The sequence below is a fragment of the Camellia sinensis genome, chromosome 8 (genome assembly GCF_055761805.1).
Source record: "Camellia sinensis isolate YWXY chromosome 8, ASM5576180v1, whole genome shotgun sequence".
NCBI lineage: Eukaryota > Viridiplantae > Streptophyta > Magnoliopsida > Ericales > Theaceae > Camellia > Camellia sinensis.
The window spans coordinates 54,638,818-54,660,333 of NC_138968.1; the positions used below are offsets into that span (position 1 = coordinate 54,638,818).

The window sequence follows — 21,516 nt, forward strand, 5'->3', positions numbered from 1 at the left end:
CTCGTACAGCAAACAATACAAGAAATAACTTGAGAGCAAATAAAAATTTTATTCATAAATTGGGCGCTAGCAGCGGACATTTTACATATGAAAATCCAAAAAATATGAAGGTCAACTAACAAAAAACATACATTGAAATTGAGAAAAGCCTAACAAAACTGGAATGTCACCCAAATCAAGTCTCAGGATTAGACTCAAGTGGCTCAACGCCCACTTGCTCGTATGGAATTGGCATGGCCAATGTAACTCTAGCGGCAGCAAGGGCTTTGAGCCAACTGTGTCTGAATCCCCGATTCTCAAATTTGGGGACTTCTTCTACGTAGTCATTAAAGGCGGCGCTCTTCCCAACCTCGAATGTCGTGGAAGCCTCAGAGTCTACTTTTTCCTTGGCCTACTTCAACTCTTCAAACTCGGCCTCCAATTTCGCAAGCGCCTCCTTGGCTAACTTGAGCGATTCCTCGCTCGCGTTAACCCTCTCCTCGGCATCAGATCTGAGTTGATCAGTAGTCCTGGCCCTTTCCTTCTCCGCCTCAGCCCGCGCACTTTCCATTGCGGCTCTCATTGCCTCAAACTCCACCCTACTCCTTTGACCATCGACTTCCGATTGCAAGCGGCCAATCCTTTCAACGGCTTCATGCTGGCAGCGCCCTAATTCGGCGATCCTTCCAACCGTCTACAAAACAAAAGGTCGTCACATTCCAAAAAACATCGAATACAAACCAAACCAACAAAGGAGTTAGTCACATACCATAAGGGCTAACTGAGCAGCTAATGCTACCGTTACCAAATTTGGCTCGGCACGAAAGGTCGCCTTGTCAGCCGGCAGGGAGACCGAGGCAGCTAAACTCAATGCCACAGCTGGATCTTTTAAAGCCGACGCATCAGAGGAGATCGGCATGCTTTTTTATCTTTGGCTCAATAAAAAAAGGAGCAATCACAGCCGACTCCTCTAAGCGTGGCCGTTTATCAATGGGTCCATCTTCAGAGCCGTCCTTGTCCTCAACGCTTCGCTTTTAGCCCCGATCCTCCGAAATCAGCCGCTCGACATCCTTTTTCATCTCGGCCATGACAACGTGAGCCATTCCTTCTACGACAGTAGGTTGAACAGATTCAGTCGGAACAAGTCCAGAACGAATGGCCTTGGCCTTTTGTCCGGCGGCCATGTGTTTGGCGTTTCTCTTCCGCGCCATCTGCATCAGATTTTCCCCAGCCATATCCTTAGAGTAATCGCCGGGAAGGTCTCCCAAGTTTGTAAAAATATCTTCGAAGGCGTCCCCTCGGCCTGAGCTAGACGAAGGGTTAGAAGAGTTCAATCCGGCTTCCTCGAAGGCCGAATTAATAGCTTCGTCAACTTCTGCGGCCAACCGGTCCGGGTTATCAGCGATTGGTTCGGCCACTTGTTCTTTCACGTGTTCAGAATTAGATGATTCTAAGCCGATCTGCCTCAAGTTTTTGAAGCTGGGGAAGATGAGGGCCGTAAGATGGCTGTCGCCTCGCGCGATCGAAATATTGTCTGCCGCCGAGAACGTCGTGTAAGTTGGCTTGTACCGCAAGAGAATGTGGGCTACCCTCCCTTGTTTTTGAAGGTCTGGACGGCCGACGAACTGTAGCGCAGTTTTAATTTCTGCGAGCATAGCATCGTCGCCTAAAACCAACGCTCTCTTCAAATCACTGCCTGTATAAACAAAACGATTAGATGAATACAAAGCTGAATAAATATTTATGGAAATAACGGAAACAAGTAATCCAATCGGCCACCTGGTTCTCCTTTTTTCCTCGGCACCGGGTCTAGGCGATCTTCGCCTTCATCGAACTCCTAATAGCCGTGGACAACGACCATCACGTCATCGATACGCTTGCCAGAGCTAGCGAGCATAGTCACTAAGTAATGATAAGTATCCTTGGCTCTAATAAAGTAGCGCCCTAGCCGGCCAGTAGATTTGGCTAGGACGTAACAGTGCCAAATGGCGGGAATACCTAAATTGATCTTAAGACGGTGGTTTAGTTCTACGATCCCCATTATGATGCGAAAGAAATTCACGTTGGGCTGGGAAGGATTAGACCTGAGTATCTAAGAACGACCCTCAAAAGTGGGTGAAGAGGAAAGCAGACTCTGCCCTCAGCAATTGATAGGAGAGGAAAGACGATTGTGCTCTCATCTTCCCTCTGCATATCAGTGGTGTTGTCTGCCAAAAGTGACAAATGGACATCATTAGGGATGGAGAAATGGTGTTGAAAGCTGGAGATTCGATCCGCCGAAATGAGCTCTTTCAGATGTTTTGCCATTTTTTGGCCAAACCCAAGGATTACGGAAAGTTAAAAGCAAGAAAGGAAGCGGGATCAAAAATGAAGGAGAAGAAGACTTACAGGAGACGAAGGGAAAAGCGAGAAACAAGGAGTTGTAGAAGCCGCAAAGAGACAGAGTTGCACTAGAGGGCGAGCAAGATATCTTTTGAATATTCAAGACATACACTCGAAGAGACAATTTCAAATCATATTAAATGAAAGCAGTGTACAAGGGGGCGGGAAGGCGCTACAATGGCTAAGAAGCGTGTGCGCATTCTGACACGCATTGGAAAGAGGGTTAACTGCCGAATTTTTGACTTCCCCGGCTAGAAGCCAAACACGCCGACTAACTGATGCTCGTAGGGTGTTTGGGGGGCAATTGTGGGAGCCGAATTCATCAAATCCATAGGGACAGATAAGCGTGCCCGGTCCGAAACATAATCTCTATTTGGCACATACCCTAATGAATCAAGGAGCCGAATAGAATAACCAGTACCTCAGCTAGTAGAACAGATACCAAGTAGAGGTACATGTAACGGAACAAGGATGGGCCCAGCCCAAAGGCCCAAAGAGAATACTATAAATACAAGATCTTCTGTTCTAGAAAGGTATGTGAGAATTATTGAGCTTAACTTACAATACAAGTAATCTTGAGTGCAGAGACTAACTTGCCCGTCGGAGTGCTAATTCCGACACCCTCGACCGGAGTGTTTGTTCCTTTTCAGGTGACTAGCAGAGGATCATGAGCGTCCTCCAGGATCAGAAGAGTATTTCCAAACCACTTCACCACAATCATCTACACAAACAAGACAATATGATTTACCACCAAGACTTAAAGTTCTAGATGGTCCAAACAAGTCAATATGCAACAATTAAAGAGGTCTAGAAGTGGAAATAATATTTTTGGATTTGAAAGAAACTCTTGTTTGTTTTCCTTGTTGACAAGCATCACAAAGTCTATCTTTTTCAAAATCAATCTTTAGTAAACCAACAACCAAGTCAAATTTTAAAAGTTTTGAAAGCAAGTCCATATGAGCATATCCTAGCCTTCTATGCCATAACCAACCAAATTCATTTATAGCAGATAAACACTTAACATCATGATTAGGAGATAAACTATGCAAATCAAATACATGCACATTTTCATGCCTATGACCAACAAAAAGCACTTTGTTATCAGCAAAATTTTTAATGGTGCTGTGGGATTTTTCAAAAGTGACATGATTTCCTTTAACACACATTTGACTAATACTAAGCAAGTTATGTTTCGATCCTATTTTCGATAATGGGTGAAGAAGTTTTACCAATACTACATTCGCCAATGATTTTTCCTTTATTATTGTCTCCGAAGATTACGTGACCTCCTTCTTTGGATTTAAGGGTTGAGAACATTGCTCTATCACTGGCCATGTGCCTTGAGCACACACTGTCAAGGTGCCACCAGTTGTTGCTGGATTTTGACCTAAAGCACACCTGCAAAAATCAAATTTTTGTTGACCTTTTGGTACCCATTCTTTCTTGGGTCCATGAGAGTTAGGATTTGAAGTGTTTTTGGGAACCCACTCCTTTTTCATTCTAACAAATGAGTTTCTCTTAGCAGGACATGAAGGAGATATGTTACTTTTTCTTCCACAATAATGACATGTGAGATGAGAATGGTTAGATGATGCATGAACAAAGGTCTTTTTGGAGTTTTTTGCTTTTGAAAAAGGTTTATATCCAATCCCCATTTTCCCAAAGGTTTGATTTTGACTTGTGAGAATTTTATCTAAGGTATCTCTACCTTGAGTGAATTTTGATAGAATATTTTTTTAAGTCTTCTATGTTTTCATCAAAAACAATTTTCTCATTTTTCAAAGTTTCATTTTCTTTTTGTAAATCATCTACTTTCTTTCCAAAGATGGAAGATCCTTTTCAGTTGAAACTTCTTTCTCCTTTTCCATTGACAAGACTTCATTTTCTAAAGTATTGATCTTAAAAATCAAGGATTCCTTTTCTTGTGATAAACTTAAAATCATTTTCTTTTGACAATTACTTTTCAATCTTAGTTTTTTTAAATTCAGCATGCAATTCATCCAAAGCAGTTTGTAATTCATCAAAAGTAAAGGATTCATCATTTACCTCATTTTCATCTACAAGTGCCATCAAGCATAGATTTGCGACTTTATTTTTGCAAATATCAGTCTCTGAGTCGTTGTCGTCATTGTCTTCTCCCCATGTTGCGATCATGGCCTTCTTCTTGGCTTTCTTAAATTGTTTCTTGAGCTCCGAACATTCCGATTTGTATTGTCCTGGTTTGTTGCATTCATAGCAAGTAACTTCAGATTTTTTATGATTTTCTTTTTTTTTTTTGAAAATCTTTATTGAAGTCGTTTCTGAAGAACTTCCTTACACCTTGTTTCTTCTTCATGAACCTTTTGAACCTCTTGGTAATGAATGCCATTTCTTCATCCTCCTCTAAAGCATCTTCTTCTTCATCTTGAAATTTTGAGGTACACTTGAGGGCTATCCCTTTCTTCTTGTTCTTGTTCTTGTTCTTGTCTTTTTGTTCTTCTCCTTCTTGCATAATGAGCTCATAGGTTAGGAGAGATCCCATTAACTCATCAAGGTTTAATGTTGATATGTCCATTGCTTCTATCACTGATATAACTTTGGTCTCCCAGTTTTTTGGCAATGATCTAAGCATTTTTCTGACAATTTCTACATTAGTATAAGTCTTCCTAAGAGATTTTAGATTATTTATAATATCTGTAAAGCAGGTGAATATTTGGGATATGTTCTCATCAGGTTTTATCTTGAAGAGCTCATAGTTGTGAACAAGCAAACTAACTCTAGACTCTTTGACTTGAATTGTTCCCTCATGAGTTACAATAAGTTTATCCCAAATTTCTTTCACCATTGTACAAGTGCATATTCTGTTGAACTCAACAGCATCAAGTGCACAGTACATGTTAACAGATTTGGCATTGGCTTCGATATCTTTATAATCAGCACTAGTCCATTCACTCTCAAGTTTGGGAACTAACAGACCATCTATGGTTTTGGTGGGGACTTTGGGACCATCACAGATGATTTTCCAAACCTCATAATGGATAGATTGGATATGCATAATCATATAGGTTTTTCAACAGTTGAAATTTGTGCAATTGAAGAAGGGTGGTCCGTTCGAGGCTTGACCCTCAAGAAGAGAGGAGCTAGGGGTTGACATAGATTACTCTAAGACGGTTAAGTCACAAAACTAAAGGCGATGCTCTCATACCAATTGTTACACAGGAAGGTAACCCAAGAGGGGGGTGGATTGGGTAATTAAAAAATATGATAAGAAAATAGATTTCAAATGACTAAGTATTTAAATGAAGCAGACAAAACAATTAATACACAGAGAAATAAAAGAAAAGGAAAGAAGAGCTCAAACACAAGGATTTATAGTGGTTCGGCTGATCACCAGCCTACATCCACTCCTCAAGATACCTCCTTGAGAATTTCTTCACTATGAATCAATGCACCACCAAGCTTCACCTAGCTTATGGACTTTTGCAAAGGACTTACTTCCATCTGTTGAGGACCTCTCAACTAAATGCCTCACTTTACAAGTGTATCACTTAGAAAATAAGGAACAAGAATAAGAGGTACAACTATCATCTTTTACAAATTTTCTCTCTCAAAAGATGGATATGAAAATGTAAGCACATAGGGAATTTAAGGCTCACTCAGATATGAAAATGGAAGTACAATGGAGCATAATAAAGACTCTTGAATGCTCTGGGTCTCTTGTATTGAAGAAGTGTGTCTATAGAACAAGGAGAGCTTCTTCTTTATAGCATTAATGGCTTTTAGCTATTGGAGAGAAGCAGATTTGAATCTTCTAGCCATTGGAGAAAATCATGGAGGATATCTTCCAGCTGTGTTGATTAGAGCATGGTGTATACAGACTGTAGACAGGTCTTAGGAAGAGAAGGATGATTAAATGCACAAGCTTTTCATTAAATGCTCACCTTCATAAGTTAACTCTTGGTAGAAGATATAATTTCAGAAGATCTGCTCAGGGATAAGAAATTATGACATATTCAACGACGAATGTGTCGTGGCTTGCTGTTATATAAGTGACTCTATGCCCTTTCTATTGCAGATTAACTATCACAATGAATACACATAGCTGGCATAGGTTTTGGCCACATTGGAATGTCTTTTAAGAAGTGGCAAAGCCATTCTGTTTTGTCTCTTGCTTTGTCTAAAGTAATGAACTTAGATTCTATTGTGGATCGTGCGATGCATGTTTGTTTCGTGGATTTCCAAGAAACAGCTACGCCCTCTAGAGCAAAGACATACCCGCTAGTAGACTTTGAATCTTTAGTAGCTGATATCCAATTTGCATCACAATAGCCTTCGAGTATTTCTAGATATCGAGTAAAGTTTAAGCCATGATCATGTGTAAATCTCCGCTATCTAAGAACCCGGATAATCTCTTTCGGGGTTATTAGTGTACCTACTCAATTTACTGACAATATAAGCTATATCAAGATGCATGCAATTCATTAGATACATTAGGCTACCAATAATTTGAAAGTATTTTAACTGAGACACCGCATCACCTTTATTTTTCGATAAATAAAGACTGATGTCTACGGGTGTTCTTGCGACATTCACATCATCCTTGATATATTTACCAAGAACTTTCTCAATATAATGTGATTGAAAAAATGCATATCCATTAGATGCTCTAGTAATTTTCATTCATAGAATAACATCTATTACAACCATATCTTTCATATCAAATCTTTTGCTCAGCATTTGCTTGGTTGATTTGATCATATTATGACTGTTACCAATTACAAGCATGTCATCCACATAAAAACAAATTATGACATATCCTTTGTCAGTGTTTTTAACGTAGACACATTTGTCACATTCATTTATCTTGAATCCATTAGTTAGCATAACATGATCAAATTTCTTATGCCATTGCTTAGGAGCTTGTTTTAATCCGTAGAGAGATTTTACAAGCCGACACACATTCTATCCTTTCCCTGGCACTACAAACCCTTCGGGTTGCTCCATATAGATCTCTTCATTTAGATCACCATTTAAGAAAGCTGTCTTGATATCCATTTGATGTATGTCTAAATCATACAATGCTACTATAACAATAAGCATGCGGATGTATGTTATTCTTGTCATAGAGGAATATGTGTCAAAATAGTCCAGACCTTCTTTTTGTCTATAACATTTTATCACAAGTCTTTCTTTATACTTGTCTATTGAACCATCTGCTTTCATTTTTCTCTTGAATATCCATTTATACCCAAAAGGTTTAGAACCGGCTGGAAGATCCACTAATTTCCAAATATGATTTTGCATAATGGATTCAATTTCACTATTAACAACCACTTTCCACAAAGGTGCTTCAGGACCTGACATTACTTCCTTAAAGCTTCGAGGCTCTCTTTCAAACAGGTATGTTAGAAAATATGAACCTAAGGATTTTGATGTTCTCGCTCTTTTACTGCATCTTGGTTCAGCATCTGTTATTTCCTGTTGGTCATGACTAGTACTAGTCTTTTGTTCTTGATTATCAATAGTATCCTAACCTTGTGTAAAATCTTAAGTTCTTTTTCTGTGAACTTAATTCCTGTCTTTTCTTATGAGGAAAAACATGTTCAAAGAAAATGGCATTCCTAAACTCTATAATAGTATTTACATGTATATCAGGTATTTCTAACTTATGAGTCAAAAATTGATATGTGTTACTATTATGTGCATAACTAATAAACACACAATCAACTGTTTTTTGTCCTATTTTAGCCTTTTTAGAAACAGGAACTTCTACTTTTGCTAGACACCCCCACACTTTTACGTATTTGTAGGAAGATGGTCGACCTTTCCATAATTCATAAGGAGTGCTGTTAGTTTTCTTCTGTGATATCTTATTGAGGACATAATTAGCAGACAAAATTGCTTCCCTCTACAAGTTTTGTTGGCAGCCTGAACTTAGTAACATGGGATTCATCATTTCTTTAAGGGTTCTATTCTTTCTTTTAATAATTCTATTTTGCTGTAGGGAATAAGGTGCTGTAGTTTGGTGAATAATGCCATGTTTTGCACAAAATTCATTTAAAGGTGCATTATATTCACCATCCCTATCACTTCTAACTATTTTAATGATTTTACCAAGTTGATTTTCAACTTCAATTTTATAGAGTTTAAACATTTCCAAGGTTTCATCTTTACTTCTAAGTAAACATACATAACAATTTCTTGTGCAATCATCAATAAATGTTATGAAATACTTTTTTCCTCCTATAGTTTGAACAAATTTAAGATCACACAAATTAATATGAATTAATTCTAGAGGTTCGATTTTTCTTTTAATCGATTTAAATGGAGCCTTAGTTAGTTTTGCTTTTCCACATATCTCACATTTGTGATTAGGATAAATTCCAAACTTTGGTATACAATCCAAACCAATTAGTCTACACAAAGCATCAAAATTCACATGTCCTGATATACCATGCCATAGATTTAACTCAAGAATATAAGCAAAAGATATGTTATTCTCATTAATAACAGATTTTGGTACAACAGTCATTACATTCAACTTGAAAAGACCATCGCTCATGTATCCCTTACCCACATGTATACCACTCTTTGTTAATACAAACTTATTAGACTCAAATATAAGCCTGAAGCCATTTTTACTTAACAAAGAACCATAAACTAAATTCTTTCAGATGTCTGGTACACGCAACACGTTATTGAGGGTAAGTTCCTTCCCCGATGTCATCTTCAAGATAACTTTCCCTTGTCCAACTACAGCAGAAGTAGACGAATTTTTTTATGAATAGTTGTTCACTATTTGCAGCCTCATTATAAGTAGTGAACATCTTTCTGTTTGCGCAAATATGTCGAGTTGCTCTAGTGTCAACCCACCATTCTTTGGGATTTCCAACCAAATTAGCTTCGGACACCAAAACAGAAAGATTGATGCCATTTACCTTGTCAGAGATGTAATCTAGTTCTATCAAATTGGCTTGATTGGTAGTCTTTTTGCTTGTACTTCCGAGATCCTTCTTAGGGCATCTGCAATTAGAGGCACGATGCCCAATCTTGCCACAATTATAGCATTTTCCTTTGAACTTTTTATTGCCATTGTTATTGTTGGTATTTTTCCATGATAATACCAGAAAAATATATCAAATAAATTAAATAGAAATGACAAATCAATTATTATTATTATTATTATTATTATTATTAAAGAATGAAATATACAATAAATTACCCTAAAAATGAGGAGGGTTTGGGGTTTAAATCTTTAGAAATCTGGAATAAAGCTGCCATTGCCAAGCACATTTGGTTTCTCTTTTTTGGGGGTGAACAATCAATATGGTGTCAATGGGTTAAATCTTACTTGCTTAAAGGCAAGAGCTTTTGGAGGGTTAAAATGCATAGTGCTCCTTCTTGGGTTTGGAGGAAGATTCTTTCCCTTAGACCTATTATTTACCCTCTGATTAAGCACTGTGTTGGGAATGGGGAAATGATTTTCTTGTGGTTTGATAACTGGCATCCCCTTGGGTCTCTGTAGGCTAAGTTTGGGGGCCGTATTATTGATGACTCTGCCCTTGGCATGGAGTCTAAGGTCAAAGATATTGTTGATAATACTAGTTGGAATTGGCCTGCTGCTTCCTCTTAGGCTTTGAAGGAATTGATTGAGAGCACTCCTTCTACTCTCCATCCCAATAATGGCCCAGATTCTATCAGATGGTTTCCTTCCTCTGATGGGAAATTTTCTATCACTTCTACTTGGAATTATTTGAGAAAGTTTGGGGATAGAATGCCCTGGGCTGCCATTCTCTGGGGGCCCCATAATATCCCCAAGGCTAGTTTGTAACTTGGATGGCAATCTTTGGTAGATTGAATACTGGGGATAGACTGAGATTGTTTGGCATTACTCAATCCTACTGAATGTGTATTTTGCAAGGGCTCTTGTGAAAATCACAATCATTTGTTTTTTGATTGCCTTTTTTCTTCTAGAATCTGGACTTGTATTCAATCTAAGTTGAATGTCTCTTGGCCTATTCTTCAATGGCCTAGTATTACTTAGCTTGTGGCTCTATCTGCTAAAGGTAAATCTATTAGAGCTATTATTGTCAAACTGGCCTTCACTTGCACTGTATATCAACTGTGGATTGCTAGAAATAATAGAATTTTTAGAAAAGAGATAATTCCTGAGGAGGTTGTTATTAAATGCATTGTGGATATGATTAGATTTCGTATGATGTCTATGACTAATATTACAAGGCATTCAAGTGATAGCTTCCCGAATTCTTGGAGGCTTCCCTACACTATTCTGAAGACCACACAACCTTTGAGTGATGGGAGTTCAGTACATGTGGGTTGAGTGAAGGCGAGCATAAATCTGAGGGGTTATCTAATTTTGTGCTAGTTTTTGTAGGAAATTGGGTTGTTCTATGTCCGCATTGAGAGGATGAAATTACCTTATCTGAGGGTTGAGTGTTTGTGAGCTACATACACTTTCTAACCATTATCCATGGCTACATTGAGTGCTAACAATTATTTTTTCATATTGTTCTGTTTCTTTGCATGTTGCATGGAAAGGATTTGTTTTATGTTGTGAGATCCGATATAGTGGGCCAAGTGTTGTGAGAATATATATTGTGTGTTTGTGCAAATATATAGTCACTGATGTGTATTTTCTACTATTGTATAGCTGGCACTTCTGGAGCTTAAGTAACTGTCTATCTTTGACAGGGTCTTCTAAACTCTGGACGATGGCAGCAAGGAGGGATGGCTGTTTTAGGTGCCTCATGCGTGAAGAAAGTTTTTATTGAAATTGTATATATCTATTGAATCCGATATACTATGGTACTACTGTTTGGGTGGAGATTTTGAAATTCTTTTGTTGGCCTACCCTTATGAGCTGTGTAAGGGACAGTCCCTTTTTTGTCTCCCTTTTGTATCAGTTTTGTGCTTATGGAATGTGTTCATGGTCCATATATTTTTTGTATGGAGAGCCTGAACATAGTTAAGGTATCAAATCTGTTGTGTAGGAGTTTGTCTGCCTACCTGTGATTTAATTCTTCGTTATTTAATTGTTTTTTTTTTCTTTTCCATCCAATTAATAGCTTTGGATTTTCCAGGTTCTTTTTTCTTGGTCTTGTTTGTGAGATATTCTTGTATCATCTTGTTCTCTGTTGGCCTGCCTCTTTAGGCCCCTTGTATTTGTGTATATTTTTTATTTTTAATTTATGACTTATTCACCAAAAAAAAAAAAGAGAAAGAAATATACAATAAACTATAGAAATATAAATAAATAAATAAACAGACACACACACACACACACAAGAATGAACTAGATTACACCATGGAACCTATTACAAGATGGATTCAAATGGACATATAAAATAATATACAAGAAATTATTTACATTTAAAACTTTGAAGAACGAAAGATAAAGGAAGTAAACCGAAGCCTGTGTGATACCATAGTTTCCTTAAAACAGATTCATTGCCTCCCGGTGAGTGCTGGAGGTACGTCGGCACCTATCTCTCAGGATACGACAGTCAAAACCAGCTAATGCAGAAGCACCTTCTGAATAGCTTCGGCAAACTTGACAATGGCTGCACTCTTTCTGACAAGAACAAAAGAAGGGTCTAGCAAAGAAGATAGAAAAAGTTTTCTTTGGGGAAAAAAAACATCTCCAACTTTTTATCTCAAAACACCATCTCCATTTTCCATAAAAAAATCTCTCCAAAAAAAACTTCTTACAAGTTAGAGGGGAAAGACCTCTATTTATACAAGTAGGGGAATCTCTAGCCATGAAGGCTATACATTAATAGGGCCATCAAATGCCATTAGCCAAGGAAATCAACTCTAGCCATTAGGGCTAGAGTTACAAAGGTTGAAAACCAATGGTCACTAATATGGTCATCAACCCCATCATCAAAAAATGAGAGTTACAAAGGTCTAAACCTCCCATGTGCTTAATATATACAAATAAATATGTATATAATGATGTTTGAATAAACCAACTAGATTGGTCACAAAAATGGATACTAATGTTGGGTCACAACCCGATCCAAACCCAATTCTCAAACACTTGCACAAGCTAAGCCTAACACAACATAGCTTAGCCCAAGCTTAAGATTAAGTCCAAGACCAAACCCGACACATGCACAAGCATGAGCAGAAGTCTAGGCCCAGTCCAAACTAAGACTAAGTCTAAATCTAAGCCTAACTTTATTGATGCCCACTTTATGAGACAATTCTCATTCATAACTCAATAGTTTCGGCTCATTATTTTTGTATAGAAATCTTCTCAGTTAAGAGAATACAAAACCACTTAGACCCACCTCAACCGGCAGTTGGGTCCCACTTTAATTTCAAATTAAAGTTGCCGAAAAACCATTATTTTCCAACAATTATCGCCTTGTTTAGGACCATCTCTGACAAACTTCCTCTTCTTGTTATGTGGTCACTTGTTCCACTACATTAGCCTTAGACTTAATGGGATTTTTATCATTCCTCTTTTCAGCTTTCGGTTGTCTTCTTCAATTCTTAATCGGACAATAAGTTCTTCCAATGTCATCTTTTTGCGTTTATGCTTAAGGTAGTTCGTGAAATCTTTCTAAGCATGTAGTAATTTTTCCACAATTGCAGCAACTTGGAAAGATTGGCTGAGAGACATACCTTTAGCATGAATATCATGCATGATGAGTTGGAGGCCTTGCACTTGGCTAATAACCATTTTAGAATCAATCATGACAAAATCCAGAAATTTTCTAACAATGAATTTCTTCGTGCCGTCATCCTCTGTCTTGTATTTTTTCTCTAAAAAATCTCACAATTCTTTTGCTATTTTAAGAGGGCTATAAACATTATACAACATGTTGTCTAGGCCATTGAGGATGTAATTCTTGCTAAGAAAATCAGAATGCTTCCAAGCATCCATTGCGGCAACAACTTGCTGATCGCTTTCATCCTCTTTAAGTACTGAAGCATCTTCATGGAGCAACCGGACAAGATTAAGAGTTGTCAGATAGAACATCTTTTTCTGCTACCATCTCTTAAACTCTACACCATTAAATTTTTCCAATTTCTCTCTATGATTCATAGGAATTTGAACAGGGTTCTCTGTAACGGTCGAAGTTGGTGTAACAACCAAATTGAAGGTGCCAGAAATGAAGTAATACAAGTATGATTACAAGTAACAACCGGAATTTGAATAGGGTTCTGCGTAACGGCTGGAGTTTATCAAATTTGATTACAAAAATCAAAAAAATAAAATAAAATAGAAGTAATACAATTTTCTAGTTACAAAAACTAGAAACGAAAATCAAAATTTTGAATACAATGAAGAAACAAAGTCTGTCTTAAGATTGTTAAATAATCTTCACTATATTCGAATAATAGATTAAGAAAGAAGAAGTTTGTTTGATTACTTAAATCAAAACAAAATATAAAATATGGAGAAAACATATTCTTATTTTGTTACAAAACAAAACAAAATCTAAAAAACAACATGAAAAAAAAAATGAACCAAAAATGAAAATTATAAACAAACTATTACTTTTTGGAAATTCAATCAAGTCCAGTGTTTAACACTGTCTCCTTAAGATAGATAAGTCTTCTCTACAGGTGCTTTCATAATGTGGACATCCATCTCCCAGGATAAAATGATTAATGACAATTAGCAGCAGCATTACAAACTAAATGTCCAGCGAACACACTTTGTGTTTATACTCTTTCTCACAGAAAATAAATGTAGCAAAGTGCAAGAAGCAGAAGCAGAAGCAGAAGGAATAATGAAAATTAATTGAAAAACCAAATGGAGGACTTGTTTATTTATAGGAGAATTAGTGGCTATTCAGGATAGATTTGAACATGCAAAGAACATGTTCGGAACAGACTTGAACCTATTCGGGTTAAAGGGAAAAAGCTGAAAAGGTGCAATGGACCAAACTGCCAACGTTCAGAAACGTTGGGGTCAATTCGGAATTTATTTTGAATTTCAAACCAAAATTCAAATTCCAAACGATAAGAATTTAATTTTAGAAAAAATAAAATTCAAATGCTTTTTTTCAAAACCTGAGTGCCTTTTGGGGCCTACCCCAAGGTCCAATCTCAAGGCTTATAAACCCATACAATATTAGCCTAGCCAACTAATGTGGGACAAGCTTTCCTTCCTTCAATTTGGGAAACCCACCAAAACACCATTTTCATGGAGCTTACTTTGGAATCAATTTCCCATTCACCTGATAATGGTTTTGAATAACCAAATATACTATGTAAATCACAACACGACATAGAATGCGTTGCCACCAATACCTGCCATAACCGGTACTTGGGTCTTATTTAAATTGTAGCCCAAAGTTGACTAAAATCCTGGTTTTGTGCAGAATTTTCTTAACCATTTCTAACACCAATTTTTATAGAACCGTAGATAACGGATTTGTTCTAGTTTTACACCAAATCGAACCAATTCAAACCATACTCACCCCTAGATAGACAGGCTAGAGAAAAATGTATTTTAGCAATATTTCTGTAGCTTAAAAAATTCTACAACATGATTTCAAAATTTGACATAGTTATTTCAAATGCACAATGATAAAACTTTTTACTATAATTTTAAAATGCATAGGTAAGCTATCATATTTAAATTTGAACCAGTTTTATTGCTTTCTCCTTAAATGATTGATGTCGAATCTATACATTTCAAATTCATAAATACAATTGTAGTTTTAAGTTGTGTTCGGATCATGAATTTAGATAAAGATTTGACCTTTTTTTTTTGCTTTTTTTTTTTTTCGAATTTCTATCCAAATTCTTAATCCAATATAATGTCAAAATGTTACAACTGAAGAAAAAAAAAACTACGAATATAATTCAAAATATAAATCAATATAAATTTAATCCCCAGTAATGATAGAGAGCTCTAAACATGAGCTCTAAAGCCAGCTCTAACGAGCTGGCTGTGAAGAAAAAAAAATAGGCCAAAACATCACATCAATGGATGGGACCCACCTATTAGAGCTTCTTTAGAGCTCCTAATTTAGAGCTCTTAAACAATTTTCATTTAATCCCATTCATTCTAAAACAACTGATTAGATGCAATTTCTTGGAAAAGTAGGGAGAAGTTGGTCATTCATAGTGGAATAGATAGAGTGTCCTCATAAAAGAAGAGTGTTGCTATTAGCACTTGCCAAAATTCTTTGGACCCCCTAATTTATAATTTTTTTTTATTATAATTATACCCTAAACTAAAATTACATTAAAAGACATTATTAAATGGAAAACCCACCTATCAAATAAGAACTAATACTCTATAATATTGGACACCCACTCCCACCACTATCCCCACCCCTACCTCCACCTCCACCTCCACCTCCACCTCCACCTCCAACTCCAACTCCAGCTATACATATTCCGTGTTTGTGTACCCTAAACCTATTACTCTTCATAACCAACCAACATTAACCCTAAATCCATTTATTTTTCATAATCATCTTAAACCCTGAATGCGTCATCTTCATTACCATCATCAACACTATTGAACCAAAAAGTTTTGCTTCAAGTATAACGTATACTTCATCACATATTTCACTATGTAGAGCAATGGAGGATGAGGAGAACAATTCTAATGAGACCGGCGTTCCATTGGTAAGTTTATTTGTCTTGCATTAACATTTTCGGTCGTTTTCAATCATTCTTCTTTTGTTCGAGCTGTTCGGTACTGGTTTGGTGACTGTTAGGATTATGTTCAGTAATACAATACTGAACATAATCCTTTTGTTCAATACATAGGTTCTGAACATTAATGCAGATAGTCAATACTGTTGAACCAAATATAATCTTTATTTTCGGCACTCTTGAACTGAACAAAACCATTAGTTTCAGGACTGTTCAATGGAACATCATTTTTTCAATTTTGAAATTACATTCACATGTGTTTTCAGGGTGATGCTCTGACTAGAGGCAGTAAGGTTGATTTAGAACTTGTAATGGATTATAGTAATGAATTTGTCACTCATGAGGTGAGCCTTTGATTGTTTTACAAATAATGTACAGTTTTTGTCCTTTTTTATGTGCAATAATTGGTTAGTTTAATTTATTTATTTAAGATATTCAAGAGTCGAGATGAGTTAATTCGATGGGAACGTCAAGTTGGAAGAAGAAATGGATTCGTTACTGTCGTGTAGAAATCAGATGGGGGTGGTATTTGTGGTAGGAAGCAAAGACTTAGCCTAGCTTATGAGAGGAGTGGATCTTATAGGGACACTCGAAAAAACAATAGGCCTAATACAAAAAAAAGCAAGACTGACTGGTACAAAAAAAAAACATGTGAATGTCCTTTTTTATTGAAGGGTAAAAAATTAGCCACAAATGATGACTGGATCTTGATGGTTGTCTGTGGTATGCATAATCATCCTACTGCAGAATATCTTAAGGGTCATTCTTATGCTAGAAGGTTGTCACATGATGAAACCTACTTGTGCGTAAACATGTTGAAGAGTATGGTAGGACCAAGTGAGATATTGGTTACGTTGAAACAACGTGATGATACAAATACTTCCACAATGAAGACAATTTACAATGCATGTCATAGGTATAAAGTTGCTAAGAAAGCTGGGAGACCTCAAATCCAATAACTATTAGGTCAGTTAGCGGTAAACAAGTACATTGAGTGGCATAGGAGTTGTGCAAATACTGAAACAGTGATTGATTTGTTCTTTGCATATCCTACAAGTTTGAATTTGTTATGTGCATTCCCAAAAGTATTGTTGATGGATTATACTTATAAGACCAGTCGATATCGGTTGCCCCTTCTGGAGATTATAGGTATGACATCGACATACATGACCTTTTCAGTTGCATTTGCATACCTCCAGTATGACAAAAAGGATAACTACGCATGGGCACTTGGTATTTTGCATAGTGTCATAGATGAAAATACACTTCCTTTTGTTATTGTGACAGACAGAGAATTGACCCTTATGAATGCCATATGTACAGTGTTTCCCAGAACTTCAAATTTGATGTGTAGATGGCATATTGGTAAAACTGTGCGTGCTAATTGCAAAAAGATGTTTGAGACAAGATAAATGGAAAATGTTTATAAGGAGTTTGAATGTGTTGGTTATGTCATCATCTGAAGAAGTGTGCATGCAACAACTATCTTTGTTACATAGTGAGTTCAGTACTTATCAAGATGCACTTCATGTACCTCATCTTGGTTGGATACAAAATTTGTGGTTTCTTGGATGACACATTTAAGCACTTTGGAAATTCTACAACAAATAGGTAAATACGAACATTTAAATTTATTAGTTGTTTAGTTTTTTATAACATTATTTTTATAACAGTTTATTTTCATGTATAGGGTTGAGAGTTCATATGCAAAACTTAAAAGAAATCTTGCATCAAGTCAAAGAAATTTTGAGTCGAATTGGACAAGGATACACAATTTACTTGAGTTACAACATAGTGAAATAAAATCATCATTTGAGAAAAGCAAGATAGTTGTGCAACATGATTTCAAACCTATGCAATTTAAGGAGCTTCGTGGTAATGTCTCAATTACTGCATTAGAGATCATATTGGTAGAGTTCAAATGAGCACCTTCTGTTGGTATTGATATTGCTGCATATGGATGTGTCGTTCGACGTACTCATGGTTTGCCATGTGCGCATGAGATAGCAGATTACATGAGGGAAAATTGGCTAGTTCCTCTCACTTCAGTTCATTCATGTTGGACTAAGCTTGATATGTTGAGTACCCCACACACTGTAAGTGAAGGTGGACTTGTACACCTGAGTTAGAATTGTTTGCCAAACGATTTGAGGAGGTAGATCCAGATGTGAAGAGGTTTTTATTATAGAAATTAAGAGAGTTAACCAAACCTAATTGTACATTTTTGATTGAGCTGGAAGTGAAGTCTGATCCACAGGGTCGGCCCAAATTGAAGATTAAGACCTCTACTTGACGTGAGCCATCTGCGTTTGAACTATTTGCTTCAGCACAAGATAGTTATTCACTCGGAGTCATTGCCAAGGTGAGTGTAACAACAAAAAAGGTGAAAAGAAAGAAGGCAGAAAAGGTACGTGGTTTACTAGTGAGGTATGTAATTGTGTTATGTTGTCTACTTTATTGTCTAACATTGGCATTAGGCTGTGATAGGTTCACCGACTTCGATCATTGAATCCAAATTGCTTTTTAGAGGCATCCGCTTCAAAATTGAGACGATATATTAAATACGTTAAGGATGTTGCAGTAGATGGCAATTGTGGGTTCCAAGTTATTGCTGGCTTGATGGGTTTTAGAGAAGAAGGATGGTTACAAGTTAGAAAAGATTTACTTAAAGAGTTGCATGGACATAGTGACTACTATAGGAAATTATTTGGATTGCAAGAGAGAATTGATGACCTTACCAATATCTTGGCATATTTTGAACTAAACCCTGGGTTAGACTGATGGATGATGATGCCTGACATGGTTCATCTTATATCGTCTCTCTACCAAGTCGTTTTGGTCCACTTGTCCATGTAACAATGTTTGACATTCCTCCCTCTTAGGTCAATACTGACGGTTGTTGCCTCTTGCAAGGAGATATGTATTGGCTTTGTCAACAACAACCATTTTGTTCAAGTATTGGTTTCTAATATTTTGTACATTCTAATATTTTTGTACATTCTTGTACATTCTAACAACAACATTTTTGTACATTCTAATATTTTTTTTAATTTTTTTGTAGCTCATTTTGGAGCCTGGTCATCCTATTTCACCCATAGCAACTAACTGGTGGAGGTACCATAACCGTTGTGCAGTAGGCTGAGAGGTTTGCATACAATTCCATAGTACAACATTTCAAATGAAACAGAATTAGAATGGATTTAAGTTATGTTATTTTCTTTGTCATACTAAATTAGAATGGAAAAGAGTGAATTGGAATGGATTAAAGTTATGTATTTTGAGTGGATTTAAATCATGTTATTTTCTTTGTTATAATGAATTAGAATGGTAAATAGTAAATAGAAATGGATGTTATTTTATGTGTTATACTGAATTGAAGTTGACGAAAAAAGTGAATTGGAATGGATTCAAGTTACATGGTGGTGAACAAATTTTGTTTGGACATATAGTGCTGACAAGATCACTATTGTTCGACAAAACAGTTCTGAACAAAGTATATTTGTTCGGCCATATAGTGTTGAACAAATTGTTTTTATTCGATTACACAGTGCTGAAATGATTAGGCCAGCAACTGTGATTGGGCCAGCAAGCATTTATGTTTGGCACTACAGTACTGAAAAAACCATATATGTTCGGTATTACAGTCCTAAACGAAGACTACTTGTTCAACATTATAGTGCCAAGTGAGTCATTTTGATTCGATTTTACAGTGTTGAACGAGGAGGATTTGTTTGGTTAGTCAGTGATGAACATAAAATTTCTGCTCATTCATTAGTCGGGATTTGTTTATTCAGTGATGACCATAAAGCAATAAACAAACCAATATTTCAAACAAACAAACTATCAAACCAATTCAAATCATCAAACCGATTCCAAACAAATTCATTGACTTCAATATCCTTGCTAAACCATCAAACACCATCAAAAATACTTCATTGAGTGCACAAAAAGGTATGGTAAAGTCATATGCAAGCCTAGCTCATACTTGTGTCATATACAAACCACTATCAAAATGTATGCCAAAAATATTTCTTAGACAAACTAATATATACTAAAGTGTTATCTGAACTTTGTTATACTTGTGTCTAACATATAATAAAGTCTAACATATGTTTGAGACTAAGATTTCAAAATGCACATTTTAAACATTTAAAACCAACAAATACTAAAGTCTAAGATGTTGCTCCACGTTTTGTGTGACGAGTGTACACCAAGTTCTCTTATGGTGTATGTTCTTCAGTGGATTGTTGGCCCTCCAAGACTTGTGTTATCTGCTTCATAGCATTGCGTAACATATCTCAAGTGCGAGCTGCTTCATTGTATCCGATTTCGTTCATTGAACATGAAATGCTCAAGGCACTGTCAATGCGCTGCAAACAAGAAAATAAAACTTCATAATTTCCTTAAACAAAATATATATGAAAAATGAAAAGGTGAAAAGTTGACATACGAATTAAAGCTGACGATAATCAGCTGATGTCTCAGTGCGTGGCTTATACTTAGAACGATGTGTCGAGTTTTGAACTTGCAAGTGTGAAATGGAAGTAAACTAGTCCAAGTAACCTGGCACAAAATCCCATGGATACAAGACTAGAACACTATGCGTCGTCTCAAACAACAAATGATTTTCCCAACTCTTCCAAATCGTATCCAAGTATTTATAGGCAATGCTGTACTGTTTTGATGTGGATCCTCTAGAGGCTTGAACTAGAGCAAGTGAAGGTGAATGAATAGTTTTCACCTTGCCAAACTGTCTCAGCACCTTATTCGGATGGTATAGTTCAACAATGTGCATACATTTTATGCATCCACTATAGTAAGTAACATCAGAAAAAGGATGCTCAATACAGTTATCATAGTATGGATCCCAAATAACCTACAATAGTCAAAAATTTATATGTAAGTTATGAATTAGGTTGAATAATAGCAAGTAATATGTACATACATGGAGTTAAGATTGACACTTATGTCATGGGCCTCTAATCTGTCAAGATCCTCTTGCAACCTTTGTAAAATAGACATTGACAAACCAGATTGGGTGCGACAAATCCAACGAAAGACACGAGACTGATCTTCTTTATAGTCCAAATTGGGGTGGGGTCTAGCACCAAAAAAATTCTCATAAATCCAAGCTTCTAGCAATGTCATGTATCCCGCCATCTGTTTCACGGCATACCTTGTGGCAGTACACAATTGCTGGTATAAAAAAGCCAATGGGGCTGCCCCCAAGTATAAGAAGCAACTGATTACAAATCCATAAGAAAAGGCAAATACATTACTGGAACACGTGTGCCAGTCTTGTCTGCAAATAAGGTACAACCTAACAAATATAACAAATATGTCGTAGCTGTACACTCAATGGTATTATCATTGTCCGCATCACACACTGACCTAAACCATTGTCTCAACCATTCTACCTTTATAGACTGGCCCCATGCTACCTTCAACGCTACATTTGCCTCATCTGCTGTTACTCCCAAAGCCTCAACTAGAAGATTTGCAGCGTCAACATTTGATAGCATCTTG

General features: G+C 36.6%; 1 protein-coding gene across 1 annotated transcript; it reads left to right on the forward strand.

The window, feature by feature from the left end:
- The first annotated feature begins 15,915 nt into the window (after nucleotides 1–15,915).
- Nucleotides 15,916–19,132, forward strand: LOC145797767 (uncharacterized). The gene is made up of 7 exons (XM_082885182.1): nucleotides 15,916–15,960; nucleotides 16,257–16,334; nucleotides 16,665–16,906; nucleotides 17,681–17,900; nucleotides 18,478–18,761; nucleotides 18,873–18,945; nucleotides 19,052–19,132. Exons 1-7 carry the CDS (start codon nucleotides 15,916–15,918, stop codon nucleotides 19,130–19,132), a joined length of 1,023 nt encoding a protein of 340 aa, XP_082741308.1.
- Nucleotides 19,133–21,516: the final 2,384 nt, after the last annotated feature.

Excerpts from the sequence above, each read along its gene's own strand:
- LOC145797767 (XM_082885182.1), top strand. The coding sequence starts at position 15,916 with ATGGAGGATGAGGAGAACAATTCTAATGAGACCGGCGTTCCATTG. Across the intron at positions 15,961-16,256 it reads ATGAGACCGGCGTTCCATTG|GGTGATGCTCTGACTAGAGG; the intron begins GTAAGTTTATTT and ends ATGTGTTTTCAG. Across the intron at positions 16,335-16,664 it reads ATGAATTTGTCACTCATGAG|GGTAAAAAATTAGCCACAAA; the intron begins GTGAGCCTTTGA and ends TTTTTATTGAAG.